We start from the raw sequence: 21,015 nt of genomic DNA, 5'->3' as shown, positions 1-21,015 counted from the left end.
ATTGTGAGAGTTTTACATTTCTAATTATCGTTTTGCTTCATTGAATTATTTGACTCATTCGTAGCAACTTCAGAAATGAAATATTCACCTGAACAGTTCATTTCTGTTGTCTTTCTCCAAGCAGCCATCCAGTTTTTGATGAAGTCAAGTCCTGAGTTGTATGATAAGCTGTTCTTATAAGCTTGGCTATTACTGAATGAACTGAATTTCTGGCTTTTTGGATGGAGCAGTATGGCTGCTTTTAAATTAGAACTTGTCAGGGTGATGCAGAAAAAATTGGTGAGAATGAATGGCTCCAAAAAAAAGTTCAAACAAACTAGCAGGGACACATTTATTAGCAGGAGTGTGATTAGGGCAAATCAGAGATTCAGGTCAAGATTTGATGCCTTTCTAGAATATAGTCTTCAATTCTCTTCTAAACAGCACCAAATAATACTGAATTCCTCCTTCCAGCATTAGAATCTACCTGTTTATGTCTTCTTTATGTAATGGGTACTATACTTAGGATGTATTTCAACAATTGTTGTCTTTCTGAAAGAGGGGAGTCTTACCTAAGCTCTCTCCAGAGTCCTTCTGAAGAATAATTCTTCCCACTTGAAGATGGATCTCAATAAATATTTCTTTGAAGAAAGCTTTCTTTGTTGACTAATGGTCACCTTGACTTTTTAAGTACTGTAGTTAAATGCAGTGAATCTCACCCTTTGTACTGAACTCTGTAACTCCTTTTCAAAGAAAAGCAATTTTCCCTTGGTTATTTGATATGAAAAGCTGCCAAACACAGCACTATTGATGGCTGCTGTATTTGCTCTTTGCCCATGCAGATATTGCAGAGAGTTCATGTGTTCTCTGGTCGAGGGAGGGAGTTGAGAAACTTTTACTCTGTGTACACTTAAACTGCTTTTCTGAAGGAAGATTGCAAACTGAAATGAAAATCTACTAGAAACATCCTATTTTTAATTTGCTGCTTTCACCCATGTAGAATGTAAGGCTTTTGTGTTTGTTGTGGATGGAAGTCTAAAAGTCAGCTTTGTGCATGCAGATTTTCATTTAAAACAGGTCTTTGTCCATGACCTGGTTTTCATTGATTCCAGGATCCCACATCTTGTGCTACAAATACCAGATAACTCACTCCTGCAGGTACTTAGCAATTGTGAAATCAAGTTGTAATGCCCTATATTATTTAACATCCTCTCCTGCAAGGAACTGAGCTTACAGGCAGTTTTCCTATCAGCAGTATCCTGAGTAGGATTGTGTTGGGGTTTCTCATTTGAGTGTGGGGATCTGCCTTGTGCAAAAGCAGAAATACCTATTTCTTAAGGCTGCTGCAATTCATGTTTCTAATGGGAGACAGCCTGGGAAGTGTTTAACTGACCATCCATGGTAGTATTTTACATTGCTCCCCCAGTCACAGTCCATGTTCCTGTTCCTGTGTGCTGGCTGCCCCAGCAGGCATCCACCTCAACTCTCCAGGGAGTCAGGCAGCATTTTTCAACTTTATTAAGCCACAGAATGGATCATCACAGGCTCAGAGCCCTGACAGCAAGTTTTGAAGTGCCTTCTGAGAGCATCAATGGATTCTCATCCAGTGTGGCATTGCCCTCTGGCTCCTGAGGAGACAAAGCTCGTGGGGCTGGACAGCACCTGGTTCCTGCAGCTCTCTGACTTCTGTGGCTGATCTCTTCACAGAGCAGTGCTTGGTGGTGGTGCCACCTTGTCTGTGGGTAGTTTGAGTACTCTTAAGAGTGGATGGCAGAGGATTGATATGCCCCAAGACTGTCAGCTACCCTAGGACTTCTTTTTTTCCATTTTAGTTTGCTTGAGTTGCTCCATCCCGAAGTTTTAATTGCATTTGGTTGTTCAGGGGCAAAAAAGAACTGTGGAACATACAAACAGCACATGACACCTTTCACCAGGTGTGACAGTGCTCCAGAATCTTGAACAGAGACCTGTAATGAGCAACAGAGGCCTGTAAAGAGCAACTTCCAGCTCCATGGGCTCTGGATGTTGCCTGTTGCTAAGGATGACATCTCCAGAGCCAGCTGAGATGGGACAAATCTTGTCACTTTCTTTCTGATGTGGACTGGCACCTCCTTGGATCTTGGCAGTGCTGTTTGTCTGCAGTGCCTGCAGTAGGGTAGAGCAAAAGGATTGGTGAAGAGAAAGCTGCTTTTCCCACTGTTCCAAATGCCAGGTTTTGCACTGCCAGGAATGCATTATCTTAGTCCTGGGGCAGCCTGTGTTTAGCTCACTCTGCTGCCATGAGTGACCACTGTGGAATCAATTACGCTCACCTTGCAAAGAAGATAAAGCAATTTAGATTGTCCAGAGAGATGTGTTTGCAGTGTGTGATGGCAGCTGCTTCCCATCAGTGCTGCTGGCTCCATGTGAGAAGAGTCAAACCTGATTTATTGGTGATGATGAGTTAGAAATGTCAGGCTTGATCCTCCTCAGTTCCCATGAGGGCCAGTTGAAGCTGTCGGCATTCAACCCTTATAGTTTTGATGCTCTTAAGTGCAGTGCCTACATCTTGATTTGCCTTCCCAATTTTACATAAAATGCTTAAGGGACTTTATGCTTTTCAAGGGTTTTCATTTCTAAGGGCTGATAATGGGACTGTTTGGATTTACCCATTTTTGCAGAGCTTTGGACATAAACAAAAGCAGTGTGTGCACAAAGTTGTCTCCTGGGTCTTGTATGAAGTCCAGTTGATCAAAATAATAAAGATGAGTATTCCTGATTCCTTCATTAAATGAAATTCTGAGAGCTGCTCAAATCCAGTAGCTGAACTCTAGGAATATTTACCCCTATGCCAGACATCATTGCTTATTTATGAGGCTGCATTTCAAAGAAAGCCTTTTCACTGCAGCTGCTTTAGAAGACTGCCTTTAACTTATGATAGGTGAGGTGTTTGAAATCTTTGCCTCAGCCTTTGCTAGTGAGGGTTTGCTCTTGGGCTTCCCAGGGCCCTGATCCTGTTTGAGGGAGTGAAGTGTTACCCACAGTAGGTGGAAAAGAATCTAAAAACCCTGGAAGCAAACTGGATGTGCACAAGTGCATGGAAGCAGTTGGGATGTAGCCAGCTCTGCCTGGGAGAACTGGCCAATGTCATTGCAAGGCCACTTGCTGGCATGTTTGGAAGTTGATGAGGATGAGGGAAGAATCTTAATTTTGGAAAAAGGCATTTATCACATCCCTCCTCAGGAAGGGCAAGGAGGAGGACCCAGGTAACTACAGGCTGTCAGCTTAACTTTCCTGGAAGGGCTGTTAGCCAAATCCTCTTGGAAGCCATTTCTGAGAACATGCAGGACCAGTAGGGGACTGGCAAGAAGCAAAGGGTGAGTTTTGCCTGATGTGATGAGGTAACTGGTTTGGGGTTGAGGAAGAAACAGTGGAAATTAATTTGTGTTCATTTTGAGCAAGGCTTTACAAGCCAGGATCAGTGGAATGATTTAAACCTTTTATTTCTGTAATCAGGAGACTTAATGAGACAAGGCCTTAGAACCAGAGCATTCCAGTGCCCTTTCTGAATCCTGTGTTCAAGAGTACAAAATGCCACTGGAAGATTAAATAGCTTTGAAGGAAGTTAACTCCTTATGTTTGGCAGACTTCAAGGCAGACAGACAAAATAGAAATTTCTTACTTTCTATATAGAAAGGAGTTTTCAGTCCCCCAAAAGGAAATGGAGACTTTTTAGTTGTTCAAATTAGTCTCAAGAATTGTCAGAACACCTTACTTAGAATGGGACTTTTGAAAATGAGGTTCTCAATGTTCTTGCTTTTTGAAATTTTTCAGCAAAATACTTTCTGTGTCATCACACAGCAGTCCCTAAGTGGAGCTTCTAGAAGGCACTATGTTCTCATGAGCCTCTAATCTATTTTAGGGAGCTTCAGCAGAAGAATTCTATTGCAAAGTGCTGTTCATTTAATATTTTTGCTCATGGATCAGCAAGTGTATTTTTAATGGAAATAGTTCCAGCCTTAAGGTTTTCTCTGAGTTTGGGATCTGAGGGCAGAGAAGGGGGAAGAGGAAAGAAAAATTCTTTTGGTTTTATCTGGAAAATCTTTTTTTTTTTATTTTTTTACAAGAACAGTGATTCTAAGAAAACCAAAAATAATATCCTTGACACAGCAATTTTCCAAGTCTCCAGTACTGCTATGCTGTGCATGTAGATACTTTCTGCTTCCAAGTGGTTGAGAAGATAGGAGCCCTGGTATGAAAACATAAATAGGAGCCCTGGTATAAAAACATAAATAGGAGCATCAGTAGCTGGTAACTTTTTGAGAGATGCTAATGGAAAATGTTTTCTGACAAAGGAGCTCCTACCACATGGCTGTCCTAGAAACAGCTCAGATTACATTTGGTGGTGCCTGTGTTAAAGATCTTTAGTGTGTGAGGAATATGGAAAATGTTAGTAGAACCTGGTTTATAGTTGAAAGAGGTGCTGCCAAGACCAAAATGATGTAAAAAATACTGCTGTGGCCAGTGCTAACACCTTGGGTTATTGAGACTGCTGCAGTCATGGAGATCTCCATTTTGCCATCCTCTCTGTTAATTAAAATGTGTGTTGCATTCAAAGCAGACGATGAAATCAGTCAGTTGTTTTTTTTTTTTTTTTCCTAGTTTCATCTTTTCCTTTCAGCAGGCACTGTAGTACAATGGGTCCTTCCTGGGCAGCCAAACACAATAGGAAGCACACAGTTAGAAAAAGTCAGCCATCCTTGAATAATACCCATCAGGCAGCTTTCTTAGCTTATAAGAAAGAAGATCAAGAGGCAATTTGATTAGAGTGCTTTTGCAGGGAAACAAAACCAGATGCAGTTTTTTCATCCCAGTGCTGAAAGTCAGAACAAGGACAAATAAATGTGAGTTAAATTCAGATGCATCCAGACATAAAATGAGGTGTAGGTACAGCTGCTCCCTGTGCCATGATTCTTCCACTGGGGAGACCCTCGAGGCTGGTGCTTGTCTGGAAGTGCTGGTTTAGTCCAAGCAGAGTTGTTTGGGTCCAGGTGAAAGCAGCCCAGTGAAATCTCTGAGAGCAGACTCACTGACCAAACGATCCAGGCTGTCGTTAAACTTAATGGCTCCTGGAGAAGTAATAAGTGCAGGAGTCTTTTCAAACACATTGAAAAGAAATATAAAACTTTTATAAGTAGATGAATTTAAATGCCTGTGGCATTTAGTGGTTTTGGTGTATCAGGTATTGCCAAACCCTGCTCAGCCAGCCTGCCTTTGCAGCTGTTTCATAGGGAAGCTGGGATCATAACAGTGCTCTGTACCTGAAAGGAACATTTTTCCTTTTACATCTGTCCAGGTCTTTAAGGGTGTGTGAAAAGTTGGCTCATGAAGCCATTCATGCATTCAGGTGAATGAATCCAGGATTGTCCTGGCACCAAAAGGGGTATCAGAGCCTGGAACCTTGCAGGAATGCTCATTCAGGTTTTATGCTGAGGTGATAATTTGGATTGCAGCCTGAGCATGGTTGGACTGGGCTGTTCTCAGACCCAAGTTTCATTTGGGTTTCCCCTTTATAACGCTTCATGTGCCACAGTTTCAAGCCCTTTTCCCACACCCCTTTGTTTCAGAAGGAGCTGTCTGAATGTTTTAACTCTCTGGTCACATCTTTATTTCACCACCTCCTCCTCTTCTTCTCCCATATCTATCAGCAGCTGCTAGGAAACTGCGGATCTTAATACACTGACAAATGCTTTGTTTCATTTTTCCTGGTGCCTGTATCTTTCTCTTTCCTTGCCTCCCATCCAGTAATCTTTCTTCCACCGTTGTTCCCTCTTTTTCTTTCGTTATGTGTTGCTTTTTCCTCCTCTGAGCACATTTGTAATGCCAGCACTGGGCTCTGGCTCAGTTGTTTCTCGTGTTGCATTCCTCAGCATGCGTAAGAGATGTTTTAAAAACCTTATCTCACTGTTTACAACAGCTTGCTGCTGCTGTTTAATAAATTACGGGGATAATTGGTTTTCCAGGGTTCACATCTACAATGTAGTACAGCAGGGATGTAACTGTATCTTTCTCAGCCATTTATCACTCAGAAACACTTCATATGAAACACCGAAATAAATGTTTTAGTGGTGTAGCAAATTTCAGACAAACTTTTCATTGCAGGTTTTCTGCTCCAAGCATTCCCTGTAGGAATCAGTTTTTAGGGCCTGTTGCTGCAGCCCTGTTAAATAACTCCAGATACTCCTGATGAGTTCCTCGGGTTTTGTAGTGCCCATGTCTCAGAGTGGTGAAGTCATCTGGTCCTGGGGTGACAGAGATTGTTGTTTCACCCAGATATTTCTTCACAGTGCATGTGTCCTGATAGCCACACCTGGCACCATGAGTCGTGGGGATTGTTGGGAGCTGGAACATGATATGAGAGCAGGAAAGATGGCATTGGAGAAAACCAAAAGTACACTGGGACTTAGAGAGTTTAGTCCAGACACAGGGTGGTGACCAGAATGCTCTGCAAGGTGTATAAGCATCTGATCATGGGTCAGTATATGAAGAGAGGCTGCATCTCTCTCCCAAAACCTTTGCATCAGTTCACAATAAGGGCTTGCTGTCCTCTGTAGTATCCTCACCAAGCCTACTGAGATTTTTTTCCTTCTCTTGCCATATCTACAGATATATCCAGTGTGCACTTAGATTCCTTCCCAAATCATGTCCACACCTTCAATTTATAACACCCTTTCCTTCCTCAAGTCCATCTGAAGTGGAGCCACTAAAAAAAGTAGACCTGTTCTGCCTGCATTTTCAAGAGAGACACTCTCCCAGAAGTCCCTGGGGAGGATCTCTCCCTGGCAGAGGAGAGTCTGGTCTGCAGCACCACAGGATTTTGCTGGATGGGTGACGTGAGGTCCTGTACTCCTCCTTAGGTACAGGGGGAAGACGTACAGGGCGACCGTGAAGATCGTGCGCACGTCGGACCAGGTGGCAGATTTCTGCAGGAGGGTCTGTGCCAAGCTTGAGTGCTGCCCCAACCTCTTCAGCCCTGTGCTGGTGGCTGAAGTCTGCCCCGAGAACTGCTCCATCCACACCAAAACCAAGTACAGTGAGTATTGGAAAAATGGTGCTGGCTGGGAACCAGAGAAGTGGGAGGTGGTGTGTGGTGAAGAACAGGAGCTGTGTGATGTGTTAATACTGATGAGGATTCATTTCATCTAAGAGCAGTTATTTAATCCTGGGGCCACCACAGGTTCCCTTAGAATCCTGTACCAGAAAACTGTCCCTCTCACTCCATCCTAATGCATCTGTTAGGTGGTGTGTGGTGAAGAACAGGAGTTGTGTGGTATGTTAATACTGATGAGGATTCATCTCATCTTAGAGCAGTTATTTAATCCTGAGGCCACCACAGGTTCCCTTAGAATCCCGTACCAAAAAACTGTCCTTCTCACTCCATCCTAATACATCTGTTTGAATGTCATCACTTTTTGGAAATCTTGAATTTTCTTCATATCTAAAGTCAACACAAGGAGCACATAAAAGGAACCTGCAGTGGGAAGCAGAGATTTTAACCTGCTACATCTGAGACAGCTTTGTTAGGTGAGATGAATCCTCCTCGTAAAGAGTTTCTGACATACACACCAGCACAGGCCAGAACCACAGTGCTGAGGTGCTGGCAGGTTTGAACACTGACTCTCTACTCAGAATGTTTAATACTTAAACACCATCCTACCTGTTCAGGAAAGTTGTTGTTAGTGTTCAGTGCTTTTTATTGTCAGTATTATTGGTATTATTGACTGTCAAACAGGTCAGGAAAGTGGAAGTGAGAGCTGTCCTTCTTCCACAAAGGTTGCAAAAAGCAGTGTAATTGATCTGAAGCAATTATCCTGAGTTTGGTGCCAGTAGACAGGGGGATACTGAGAGCCCTGGGGATGAGTTTCTGTAGAAATCTACACCTGAGCTGGAGTCCAGCCTCCCACTGGTAGCAAATGGAGAGCTGGAGGAGCTCCAACTGAGGTTGTCCCATCACAGAAGTTGATGGTTTTGTGACTGGATGAATTTTTCCTCAAAACTCCATTGATTTGCTGAAAGGCTCAGTTCAGTTATGAACTTTGCCATGGGTGCCACGGGCCTTTTTAGTTGTCCTGGGATACTCTTGCTCATCAAAGTGTCTTTCATCCCCATAGTGTCTTTCATCCCCATAGTGTGTCAAAAGGCATTTAATACAAACATTTAATGTGAGGTCAGAGGACTTAATTTCAACCTAGACCACAAAATACTTAAAAGTAATAAAAACCCATTCCTTTGTACGTGACTGAGGCTAGCTGGCCCTCTCCCCTCTCTGCTGAAAACTTAAGGAACATTACCTCTCACAGAACTGTATTGCATCAAATCTGGAACTTGTTGGCCTCTTTCCCTCTAAATCACTGCTGAGCTCTGCCTAAACACATTGTTAAATTCTGAAGTCTTCATTCATCATCAATAAATCTGGATACATAAGAGCTGTAACAATCTGTGCTAGTCCAACATGACCTATTTATGCTGTACTATTTTTTTTTTTTCCCAGATCAATGTATTTTAAAGTTTAAATTGCACTTAGAGTACAGTCCTAAGCCTGTAGCAAGGAGCAAGCCAAGGTTCCCTTCTTTGGGTGGTTAAAGTTTTTAATGGGCATTGTGCTTCATTTCTCCAGCTTATTATTATGGGAAGAGGAAAAAAATCATTAAGCCACCAATTGGGGAAAATAACAACATGAAAAGTGGCCATGTCAAGCCAGCCAGACGCAGAAAGAGGCGGAAATCCATCTTTGTGCAGAAGAAAAGGAGATCATCAGCTGTGGATTCCAATGCTGCAGGCTCTGCAGAGGTTTGTGTCACACTGGATAAATCAACAAAAACCCCTTGGTGCCTTCTTCAGGTTCCCCATTCTGCATTTTCCTTTTGGGGGGCTTCTCAGCACACCTATTTTGGATCCTTCCTTGCTGCTCTGTTCTTCTAAGGTCAGACTGGTTTTTTTGGGGCACTTTGGGGATTTTTACCTTGCCTATTTCAGAAGTAGCAAGCAGAATTTTTTGCTCCCACCTTTCCAATGCTCACTGGCTGACTTGCTGCCAAATATCTCTTTATTTTATTTCCTTCCTTAAAAGCAGGCAGATGAGCCTGTTGGATGCTTTGCACAGCATTTAGCAGAGTGAAGGAGCTCTGTGATACATGTCTAAGATTTCCAAGTATTGTAACAAACAGTAATAGCTCATAGCCATTGTGGTTTCAAGAAATTTTATATATTTTTTAACTATTCCTGATATTTTTGGCTCATAACATCAAGCCTTAGCACACAGGTTTGTGTCCCAAATACATGGAATTAGAGGGCTCAGTCTTTCCAGTCTGCTATGTGATACAACAGGTTCTGAGCACCAGCAAAGATTCATGTCCAAATCAAACCTGGAATAGACTTAGCTCTGTGTGGGCTGTTTTCTGGGGGCTTTTCCCATGGTGGCAATAACAGAGCTCATGTGTGGTTTCACTTCCTCAGCTGAGTGCCAGTGATTGCTGCTTTGTGCAATGTGAAATAAAATTGGTTTACCTAAATTCCCTTCACTTCAGATAGAGTAGGTTATTTTATTCAGCTTTCAGTTGATTGCCTGCATCTTCATGGCTTGGTCCTCATTTAGGTGTAGTTCTGCTTCATTTCCTTAGATTATACCTGCTTCAAAGGAACTTAAACTTATGTTAAGCCTAAATCAACCATTAGACAAGTTTTTCAACCTTTCAGCCAATACAACTATCTTTGTCTAAATTGCTCTTTCACTCAAGACCTGAGCATATGGCTTTGGGTGCCTGCTCACACTTGGATCACAGATAAGCTGTCAAAGCCATTTGGGCTAGTTACATATATAAAGTTCAAAATGCACTGTTTCCATCAGTAGTGAGTGCTTGTAAAGCCCTGTGTGACAGAAATAACAAGAATCTGGTATAATACTTCAAATGGAACTTAGGGCTTCACCTCCAGCAGTTCAGTGTTGGGCTGAAAGCAGGAAAATCTGGGTAAAATCCTCTCTCTCTGAGTTTTGCAGAAGTGTCACTAAAAGAGTGCTATCTTAAACATCTAGCCATTTTCAAAAGGCACCAAAATTTCCCTTTATTCAGGAGCAATAACACCCTAACCAATGTGAAGCAATGTGAAAGCTTAAAGTCAAGTTTCTGATTTTGTTTCATGTCAGTCAACCTGAATTTCATTTTATCCTCTTAGTATTTTCCATTTCTCCTCCTGTGCATCTGTAGTGCCACAAGTTTTGAGGTACCAGCCCAGGGTAGGAACATTTTGTGCCAGATGAGTCATTGCTGTTGACCTTTAGTAATGCACCTTTGCTGGGTTTCAGGGTGTCCCCAGCAGGCTGCAGGGCCCAGATAGCTCAGTCCTCTTTGGGACAGACTGTCTGAGTTCCCAAGCAGTTCTCAGCCCCAGGCAACCTTAGCAAGCTTAAGTGATATCACCTCTTTAGTGGTTATCAGCTCATTGTGAGTTCAGGCAGGCAGACACAGGGAGAGAGAGGAGAAGGCTGTTTCACAGCAATGTCGTTATTGAATCTTCTGAGAAGGGTTCCAGTGACAGCTCTTCTACCATAACCAGGCTAAAACAGCCCTTTATATACGGTATAGGGAGATCAGAAATAGTCTGTTGGCATGGGTTAAAGGAAAGTGACCTGTAGGGTTACTGAGGGGTTCCAAAAAGCAGAAGAGGGGCTTCTAGCCTGTTCACCATGACTTGGCATTTCCTATCTTTAGGCTTCACCTGATACGCTTAGGTTGGGAGGTATGGCAGAAGAAGAATTTCCTGCCATACACCTTTTTTTCTTCTGCATTTTGTAACAAACCTAAATGGAGGGCTAATTCACTTAGCGCTGTAACAAAAACTAGATAATTCAGTTAAAATAAATGCTACCCCGCACCAGCACAGCCATGGGAGTGCAGTGTGCCCCCATCCACGCCTTTGGATTTGCTGCTGTGTCCATCTCCTGGATGCTGTTTGTGCCTGCAGGAGAGCGAGGAGGACGAGGCGGACGCGATGGAGGACGAGACGGGCAGCGAGGAGACGAGCTCGGAGCTGCGCGATGACCAGACGGACACGTCCTCGGCCGAGGTGCCCTCTGCCCGGCCCCGCAGAGCTGTCACCCTGCGCGCCAGCACCGAGCTGGACAGGCCTCCTGCCACCGAGAGAGCCCGCCGCAGCCGCAGAGCCCAGCCCCACTCCTGCAGCGAGGCCGACAAGGGCGCGCCACCCAAGGAAGTGAGTGTGTGTTTCGTAGCACGGTTCCTCCTAACTCGACCTTCAGTGCCAGCCTTTGCTGCTCTGAGGAGGGCATCCCTGCTCTGGTTCTCCACTGTCGGAAGCCAGGACATCCCTCTGGCTGTCCTGGATTGCCAGAACTCCTTCCAGGGGACTCAGAGAGCTTGGCACAGACCCCAAGACTCCTGTGTCTTTGATTTTGACCCATGGGAAAAATTACCAACCTTATATGAGGATCTGCAAGCCACGAAAGTTTAAGTAGAATGGTAGTTAGTTTGTCACATGGTGAAAAGTAGAATTTTAGGGTTTTTAGAATGGGGGCTCGGGGTCCCAAGATGGAGGAATTTGGGCGTGCCATGTCCTTCTTTCTCCTTCTTCCTAGCCTCCATCTTCTGGGTGATGGTGGCACTTTTGGATTGGTTTAGGGTAGAAGCTCACTGTCTAACATAGGTGATAGGTATTGGAAAATTATTGTAAATAAAGTACACATTCATAGTATAAAAAGGTAACACCACCCTGAACGTGGGTAGTGGGCCACTGACTGACCTCCTGAAAGGACCTCAGCAGGTCAGGAAAATAATGTTATAGATAAGAAAGAATAAACAACCTTGAAAACCAGAACAGAAGAATCCTGACTCCTTCTTTGGTTACCGGGCTGGGAAAAGAGACTCTCTGACATATCTTGGGGTCATCCTGACCACAGAGACTCCGAGACTCCACAGGAGGTAGTTTGCTTTATGATGTTACCCTTGAGCCAAGAATGACACAAGAACAGGTGAGAGACCCAATTGCAAGAGAAGAAAAGAAGGGCTTATTACAAAGGATTCTTCAGTTTTTATAGACCAGTAGGATACATTCCACTTGATTGGCTAGTTAATAAAAACCACATTTCTCATGCACCGTCCTTGAGAAGAACAGGAAAACAAAGTGAAAAAACACCACCTGCAGATTGTTTACACTACCAAGATATCACATTCCTACAACTCCCTAAAAATTGTCACAAGCCACTGGGAGAAATGATTGCCATTTTTCTCTCCCTGGCTGGCTGGCATCCACATTATAAAACCTTTCTTTGTTATTTTTTTCCTCACAGGAAATTAAGCAAGAAGAGGAAGAGAAGCTCGTCCTGGACAGTAACCCACTGGAGTGGACTGTGACTGATGTCGTGAGGTTTATTAAACTCACCGACTGTGCACCCCTTGCCAAAATATTTCAGGAGCAGGTAGAAGTCCTTTTGTCACTTGTCCCTTTATGTCTGTGGTGCCTCTTCATGTTACAGGACATCCCACTTTGCTGGCTGGGCCTGGGGATTTGGTACAGAGACTATGACCAGACTTCAGGTTCATCAGGCCAAGTTAAAACACCCATTTTGTCAAGGCATGAAAACTCTTAGAAACTTGAGTCAGAGCCTTGCCAGATCCTCAGAGAGTCCAGAAACTCAGTAGCCTTGTGAAGAACCCTTGTGGAAAGCAGGAGGTTCAGTCCTTTCATGTCAAGGTCCATGGGGCTATACTGATGTCCCACAGGTAGGAACCTCAGTGTAAAAACAGATAATAGTTACCTGGTACACACCAGGCTTTCTCCAGGCCACATGGGTTCCATCCTGTTCTAAAATACTGGCCTGAGAAGCAGAAAAGTGCTGCTTGAAGCCCAAACTGCCTGTCTGAATATTGCCATTGATACCTAGATGTCCCAAGTGTGTAGACACCTAATTCCTGACTACATTCCTCTGAAGATCTGCCAGTCAGGCCTTGGATGACCTAAATTTAGGAGATGCCAGTCTTCTCCCCATTAGGCAGATAGGTTTGCAGGAGCAGAAGCCGGTGCTCTTCATCTCAAGCCAGTGTGAGTGTGTACAGTTTATGTGGAAAGAGCCATTCCTTGGCAGATGAGTCGCAACCATTGCCGAGGGTAAAGGGCAGCACTAACGAGCTGAAGTTAGGAAAAAACAAGTGTAGTTAATTAGTGGTGTGACCAGCTGCTCATTGAACTGTCTCTGATTCTTCACCATGGCTGACTCTGGTTGCTGTGGCTGGGAGAAGGTGGAGGGTGAGTCTGGAGCAAGTGAAACTCCCCAGAGCAAGATGCTACAGTTGCTGTGTCACTTCGAGCTCCGGCCATTTGTTAACCAGACTGAAGCAATGCCAGGGCTTGGAAGCCAACCCTGTCTCTCCTTTGCCAGAGAGTTTTATAGTGGCTTGAATCAAACACAGATCACTGGAGCTTTTCCTTGTGAAGCCCTGGTGCAATGGTCTGTGCCATCAGCCTTCAGTGGGGGATGGACCTGAGCTGTGGACAGTCTGATCAAAGCAGCACTTCAGGTGTCTAAATCCTCCTTGTGTTCAATGCTGCCTAATCAGGGCTGTGCTGGGGAGTTATGTTGGCTGTGAGTTGCTGTGCATAGACTCTGATCTCCCTAAAGGGTTAAAAGCAGTTTTGTGGCCTGATCATCTCAGTCTGTTAAAGAATAAAGAGAATTTGAGCTCTTTATTAAGAAGAGGATCATAAAGCCAACAGAGGTTCCCAATAAAAGTGCTCGTCTGGGGTACTGGTTCATGGAGTTTGGTGCATAGTTATGCTTGAGGGAAAGACATGACCTGCAGAGTTCCTTTGCAGCCTGCACCATTCAGGGATTGTGGGACATAAGAGATTGCAAGGGCTTTGGGTGGTCTAGGCCCCTCTCTTGGTCATTCAGCAGTGGAACAAGGCAGGTCCTGGGTGTACCTGGGTACAGGGCATGGAGCAAGGCAGACATAAACCTCTGCTGAGTAAATCGTGGGCCAGAGGAGGTGGGGAAAGGGTCTGACTTGGCAGTGGGACCAGCATCAGTTTCTCTATTCAGCTCCCTCCTGTGTCTCCTGGTGTCTCTCTGCAGCCTGCCCCTTGTTTCAGTTCCTGAGGCATAAAATGGACTGATCAGGTCTCTGTTGGCTCTGCAGAGGTTCTTCAGCTGATCCCTCATTTCAGCAGCTGGGAGGCTTTTCCCAAGCTGGGGGTTAAGGTGAGAACCTAGGCAGAGACACTAGACAACTTCTGAAAAATCATGTTGTATGTCAGGGAAAGGAGATGGGCAGTATCAAAGTGGGAGAAAAAAGCAGAGGATAAAAGAACTTAATTTTTAGGGCAAACTACCCCTTTTATTCCTCTAAACGTGCTTATGCATTCTGCCCTCCAGAGTCCACAAACCAAGCCATTTTCCCTGTGTTTCTTTCCCCAGGACATCGATGGCCAGGCCCTCCTGTTGCTGACACTGCCCACGGTGCAGGAGTGCATGGAGCTGAAGCTGGGCCCAGCCATCAAACTGTGCCACCAGATCGAGAGAGTAAAAGTTGCTTTCTATGCACAATATGCCAACTGACTGCACTTCTGCATTCCTTCCTGTCCCCCTTCTTGTTCCCTGTCTTTTTGACCATTTCAGCTTGTTCAAGAGGTTTTCTTCCCCCAAATCCTTTTTCTTTCCTGAGAACAAGTGGAATTGGAAGCACTGGGAGCAATCCATGGGGGGAAGAAAAACAAACACAGAAAGAGACAAGCTACAAATGGAACTAACTTTTCTGAACTTGTAAAGCACATGGAAAGACTGTTGGCATCTCTCCTCATGAGCCTCTCACACCCGTTGCCCAGTGGTGCAAGGCCAGCACGGATCAGGTGATTTGTCACCAAACCAAACCTACCAGTGGCAGACACATTCCCAAGGAGAAGGGTCAGATGTTTCCAGGTGGCCAGGGTTTGTCTAGGACAATTTCTGGACATGAACATTTCTTTTAGACAGCTCTGACACTCTTCTTTCATATTGAAATGTAAATCATCATTTGTAGCATTACCTGGGGTTTAACTGCCAGTTTGATCTTGGTGATCTTGCAGTGATCTTTTTTTTCCCCCCACCTCTCTGGTTTTACAAAAGGAAAAGGTGTTACACCAGGCATATAATGGTTATTCCTGGCTGAATTTTGAAAGGGGATTCAACCCGTGGTGTCTGTGATATCAGACAAAATTGCAGTGGACTGACAGGGGTGACACAAGACCTGGTGGGGCAGCAACACACCCTGAGCCATGCTGGCTCTGCACAATCAGCTGAAAATCTCTGTGATGGGATCTGTACAGTGCTCCATTCTTTACAGGAACATGAGGTCAAAAATCTTAACTCCAAGTCAATTTAAAGACCTGTCTTTGAGCCATATGGTGACAGCAGATTGGGTTCAGGGACTCTTGCTGACCCCTGTGCTCAGAAGAACCTACTGACCAACACCAGGCTGCAGCCGCTACTTTTCCTTCATTGGTTTCCTTCTTAAATTCTGTGGAGAAGAGAGAGGACCTTCAGATATAAATACTCTGGAATATATCCAGATCTTGCCCAAAGGGTGTTTTAGGCAAGAAGCATTTACCCTGCCATGCATCACTTGGGAATTCCTGGCTTGCCTTTCAGCAAGTTTCCTGATTTGTCACTGAGGAATGGGATTGGTGCAACTGCTGCAGGCTGGACCAGATGCTGAGACTTCATCAGAAATGTTCTTACATGGGAGATGAGCAGGACTGGATCTGTTCTCAGCTGTTGCTTTGTTCTGATGATCTTCTTCAAGTTTTAATTGGTTCAAGGCAGTATTGGTTGCCTCTGCATCAAATGCTGTGGTTTTGTTCTTCAGAAATTCAGAAACAGGGTTCTGTAGTGGGGCAGATATTAAAAAACTGGGGTTTAGACTGGATTTCCTGGTGATAGTGAAATGTGTCACTGCAACTGATTTGGTAACTACTTTGGATCCCTCTCAGGGTCCCCTGAAAGTGTTGCTCAGTGTTTCACCTCTGAAGACTGAAGGATTGCACCCAGAAAAGTGAGAGAACAGCTGAGAAAATAAGGAAGCCTGCTTCTCCCAGCTCCTCCTCACTTCAGCCCAGTCCTGGTGTTACATCTGTCAGCAGGAGACAGCTCCTGGGAGGATTCTGTCAGGAGAACTGGTGCATGAGGACATTCCAAGGAAGAGAAGCAGAAGGGCTGTGTGCTAAACAGCATCCCAGCACTGATCCTTTACTTGTCAAACCCATCTTCTTCTGCTGCTCTGATGTTCTTGGAGTTTCTGGCCTCTGGGATTTGTCAGAGACATTTCATGCCTTCTGGGATGCACTGCAAAAATGTCGTTTTTTGTCTCCATCAGCCTTGTAACTGTAGATATTCCTATGGCAGCTAATTCCTTGTGGAGGCATGACTGGGGAACAGACACACACAGACTCTTGAGAGCAACCAGCTCTAGTGCTGGCCAGTCAAGGAATGGGTGAAGCATTGAGCCAAGAACATGGGAATCTTTACTGGTTGTTCAGGGAAGTTAAATCATATTCAAAACTCAAACTATTAAACAACAACAAAAAAGTTTCAATTTTATCTCGCGCCGGCTCTTTTATTTCTGCAGATTTCTCTCTCACTATTTGTCTTTCACTTTATTCCTCTTCAGGTTGCCTCATTTTTCACTTTCTGTCCTCTCAGAGAAGTTGATAACCTGAAATCTTTATGCTAGAAGTACCTTGGATGGTAAATGCTTTACTATTTCTTTTTAGCCTGCAGGTTGGGAAGAGATATAGGATTGGGATATTGTTGTCTTTTGCATTGGTTGCTTTCCAGAAAAGCTGGAGCTGAACTTAGGCCATTTCTTACACAAGTGGACAATGAGTGGTGTGGAGTTTAACTGGACAAAATGCTCAGATTGAACAGAGATCAGAAGGAATTAATTACCTTTGCCTGGACTTAATTTCAATTCTGGAACATCAGTAAAGCTTGGGAGTAATGTACTTCAGATGAGAGGATGGGAATCCAATCTTGCTGCAGTAAAATGCCATTTTACTTTGCAGTGTACAAGTGCAAACCACTGTAAGTTTGTGGGATTTTTTGTTCCAGACCTGATTGATTCTAAGTTAAATTCAGAGCTGCCACAGTTCCACAGATGCTCTAATAACAGTAGTAAAGCCACATCTCCCCTCCCTGTTGTGAATTTGGCATCCAGACCTGAAGTTTGTTGTGTTACCAGCTGCAAAATGCCACTGCTGAGAAGCTCTTGAACTCATGGTTATCCCCAGGCCACTGCCAAGGGCTGGGGAGCAGCCCTGCTGTTATTTCTGGGCTGTTGGATGCTGACCTTCAGCATACTGACACAGACACTTTGCTGCCACAGGAAGGCTGTGCAGGTGTTCCTGGACTCTCTTTGGGAACAAAAGCAGGGAACTGAAGAGTGTATGGTGCCTGCTCACCTTGATCTGCACTGGCTTCTTTGGAGCTTGCACTCAGTCAGGCTGAACAGATCCATGGCAGGTCCCTGCTCCCTTCACAGCCCTTACCTTGGCAGAATCAGCCAGTTCCCACTTTTCAGACCCAAAGCATCCATCTCTGAAATTGGATTAAATCATTAACTTAAGGAATGTCCATGATTTCCTGCTTGGTTGTACTTGTACTGCCTTCTTCCTGCTGTCATGTATGCTCTTCATGAAAAATGGTATTTGATTTCAGGGCTTTTCTTAATTTTCAGCTCACAAACACAACTGCCAGAATGACCAAACCCTGGCTTTTCCTACCTCTCAGAGGCACGAAGGCTTCTCAGCTCTAGGAGGATTTCAGGGTTTCCAGCTCTTTTGTGTTATCCATATTCCATAACCCTTGATAGTTTGGTCCTGCAGGGTGCAGAAACCACCTAAAAATGCTGTGTGCCCTCAGAAAACACCAAAATCCAGGCACACCCTGTCCTTAGTGAATTACTCAGTAGGTGCATGTCCATGCTGAGATGGCCTGACCCACCCTCACAGATGTATTTGGATGCCTGGTGGGATTTAAAAAGTTTCTCAGTGGGACACCTGAACTCCTTTATTTTACTCTGGGCAAACAGCTGATTTGCCTTAAACTGGAAAGTCACCATTCCTTGGCTTTAACCTTCAGCTTGTTGCAGTCCCAGTTTGTGTGGTGTCCCCATCTCAGCCTTTTAAAGGCAAACCAGGCAATTTTGGGCTGCCATCCTCGAAATTTAGTCACCTTAAAGCCTGCCTTGGTATTTTCAGGGCACAAAATCAAATTTGGCAGAGCTGCTGTGCCATCTCAGTGTTTCACAAGCTCTGTACAATCAGGGCACTTCAAATACTTTGTGCTTTTCTGGTGCAGTTCTTGTGGAAAACTCTGAACTCAGAGTGTTCCTCTCATTTTCAAATTCAAGTGCCAAAAAAGAACAACATGCTGCAACTGAACACCATTAAAACCAGCTTTATTATGCATGGATAAATGCAGTCCCAAGGGCTCCATTTTGGTGCTAAGATATGTCACGCTGTATTTTCCATTGCTTGGGATTGCAAAGCTGATTCCTTACTCCAGGAAATATTTTCTGTAATCTGCAACATCTTGAACATTAGATTTCTTTTTTTTTTTTTCCTTCTTGTGACTGTACACTTTTTAACTTGGATACACTCAACAAATACTCCTTCACTCACAATACTGGGTGTTTAGGAGATGTTTTATACAGTATATTTATGTAAAAATTCTTTCAAACTGTGGATGCATGTATATTTTCCCCCTCAATAATATTCTTCATCACATCAGCTGACCCAGAAGTAAAGGAATCTGTTACTCAGGATTTGATCCAGGAATAACTGAGGTTAGTGTTAGGGCCCTCAAGACGTGTGGGTTGTGGGACCAATTCCTCACCAGTTTCTCTCACATAGATGTTAAAAAGTCTTGACTTAATTAACAGAAAATTTAATGCCTCCTTCTCCTAGCAGGCAGAAATGCAGCTGCAGTCTGTCAGACTTCACGAGAGAGGGCTTAAGTCCTTAGGTGCTCATGAACTCCCTATAAAGGAGCAGAAGCCTTTAATGGTCTCATTTATTCTTTGGTACAATACTCCAGCAAGAAGTGTAAATGCTGTTAATGGCTGCATCTAGAATATGAGCCAGTCGTCAAAGATGAGAATTTTATAGCCCAGCAGTGCTTTAAATGTCAGCTGTCCTGCAGAATAAGAGTGGGTTTGTAGTGATTTGGTGCCATGCACAGGAATTCTCTTGCAGAAGACACATGAACTGCACAAACCTGGGTCATAGTTACAAATACTCGTGGCCTTTCTCTTTTTCAGTCTATCATGGTAATTTGCAGTGAAAAAGGTAAGTCTTGATCACTGCCAAGGATGTGGGAGAGGAGAGAGAGGCCTTCAAGAGGAGAGAGCCTGGAGTTCTGGACTTGAGTTGTCTTTGTGGAGAGGGACCTCTCATAATGGGAGCACAGCTGGGTTCTGTGAGCATCATCCCTGAAAGCTTTTATTTTTCACAGCAGAGATGGTTTTTTAGTCCCAGCAGGGGCCAGGTGAGAAGAGGGAAGGAAGCTGGCACTAGACTCAGAGCTGCAGTACTGAAAGGTTCTAATTTTTTTTTCCCCAGTGAAGATAGAGAAATCTGACTCAGATACCTCTAGGCTCTTTGGCTGGATAGGTGGGAAAATCAGTCCCTCTTCATTGTACCCAACTCCTCTGTGTCTTCTGGAGTTTGGGACCTGAAGACTTTCCTCTTGCACCTTCCAGACCTCCATAGGAAATACCAAGCAAAAACTTGAGCTCTCTCCCACAGGAAAAGGTGACACTGCCCTGAGTTCAGGTTGTGGATGTGCAGAACCCTCTGCTCTGTGTTGTGATGTGACAGGATGAAAATGCTCATTCCCAGGGCACCCCACCTGCTTCTTGTTGCCCCAGCCTCACTGGAAATTATGGACATATAAATGTCTGTAATTTATACGTTGTAAATGTGTGCATTCCGTTTCCCAATCCCTGTTCTGCCAGACCTGGTCAGGATGTGCCAAGTTGTTCCAGCAGCCTTCACCTTCAGGGACCTGCTTTCTTGAAAACACCTGGGGAATGGTACCATGACACTTTCACATGCTCAGGCAGGGTGCCCTGTGTGCTCCAAGGGAGGTGAAAGCCTCAAATGCAGCCTTGGAGGGCAGTTGAGTCTTTTCATGTGCCTTGTGTAGGACAAGGCAAGCACTTAAGCCCACCTGACCCTCATGGACCAGCAGGAATTGGCTCCACAACCAGCAGTTACCCTCCATTCGTGGTGGTGCATGTTGGAAAACTTTGAATTGTTCTGCATTCCAGTTTGTACTGAAGGTTTTGACTCCAAGTTTGTGTACATAATCCCTTTGGTGTGTTGATACATATGTGTGTATATATATATGTATATATATGTGCGTGTATATGTATGTGTGTATATATATATATATATATATACATATCAATCAGTCAATGCTGGTGTTTTTACTTTTTCAAGTTCCCAGGGCGAAGGGCATGTTGTCAGTTTGCTGTAAGATTCTATTCTGTATATATGTTTCCATGTAAATAAGTGAAAATCTATATTCAGAGTTATATTTTAATTTTTATTCAGAATGAAATCCCTTTTTACTTGAAACAGTTGTAAGCCACGTTGTTAATAAAGTAACAATAAGTCATATATCTCTCCAGGCTAGTTATTTTTTGTTTGACAGGGCTGTGTTTTGATGTATTTTTGTGTCCAAACTGCCTGGATCAGTTTTGCCTTCACTGAGCCCCCAAACTTCCAGAGGTACAACACAGCCTCCCTGGCTCAGCCCTCTGTAGGCACCAACCTGAGTAGTTTGGGTTTATGCATCTCGAAGTTCTTCCCAGAAGCAGGACATGAAACAGGAAAGGTGGTGGGTGGTGAGGAGACACAACAGCATCCAAGCACGTTTTAAGAAAGTGATGGGAGCAGGGTGAAAGACGGGAATGAAAATAACTCAGTGAGCAACAGGGAAAGGAGGGT

General features: G+C 44.2%; 1 protein-coding gene across 2 annotated transcripts in view; it reads left to right on the top strand.

The window, feature by feature from the left end:
- The window catches only part of SFMBT2 (Scm like with four mbt domains 2), a 110,146-nt gene extending 89,461 nt beyond the window's left edge, over positions 1–20,685 (top strand). For both annotated transcript variants that reach the window (XM_050969872.1, XM_050969873.1), the window contains 5 exons: positions 6,876–7,051; positions 8,636–8,808; positions 10,981–11,229; positions 12,323–12,451; positions 14,447–20,685. In XM_050969872.1, coding sequence (XP_050825829.1) covers positions 6,876–7,051; positions 8,636–8,808; positions 10,981–11,229; positions 12,323–12,451; positions 14,447–14,587 — 868 coding nt within the window. In that variant the 3' untranslated portion in view covers positions 14,588–20,685. The remainder of the gene's footprint in view (positions 1–6,875; positions 7,052–8,635; positions 8,809–10,980; positions 11,230–12,322; positions 12,452–14,446) is intronic.
- Positions 20,686–21,015: the final 330 nt, after the last annotated feature.

The sequence above is a fragment of the Serinus canaria genome, chromosome 1A, assembly GCF_022539315.1.
Source record: "Serinus canaria isolate serCan28SL12 chromosome 1A, serCan2020, whole genome shotgun sequence".
Classification (NCBI taxonomy): Eukaryota; Metazoa; Chordata; class Aves; order Passeriformes; family Fringillidae; genus Serinus; species Serinus canaria.
The sequence above is the reverse complement of the archived record's forward strand: the minus strand, read 5'-3'. Positions and strand labels throughout refer to the sequence as shown.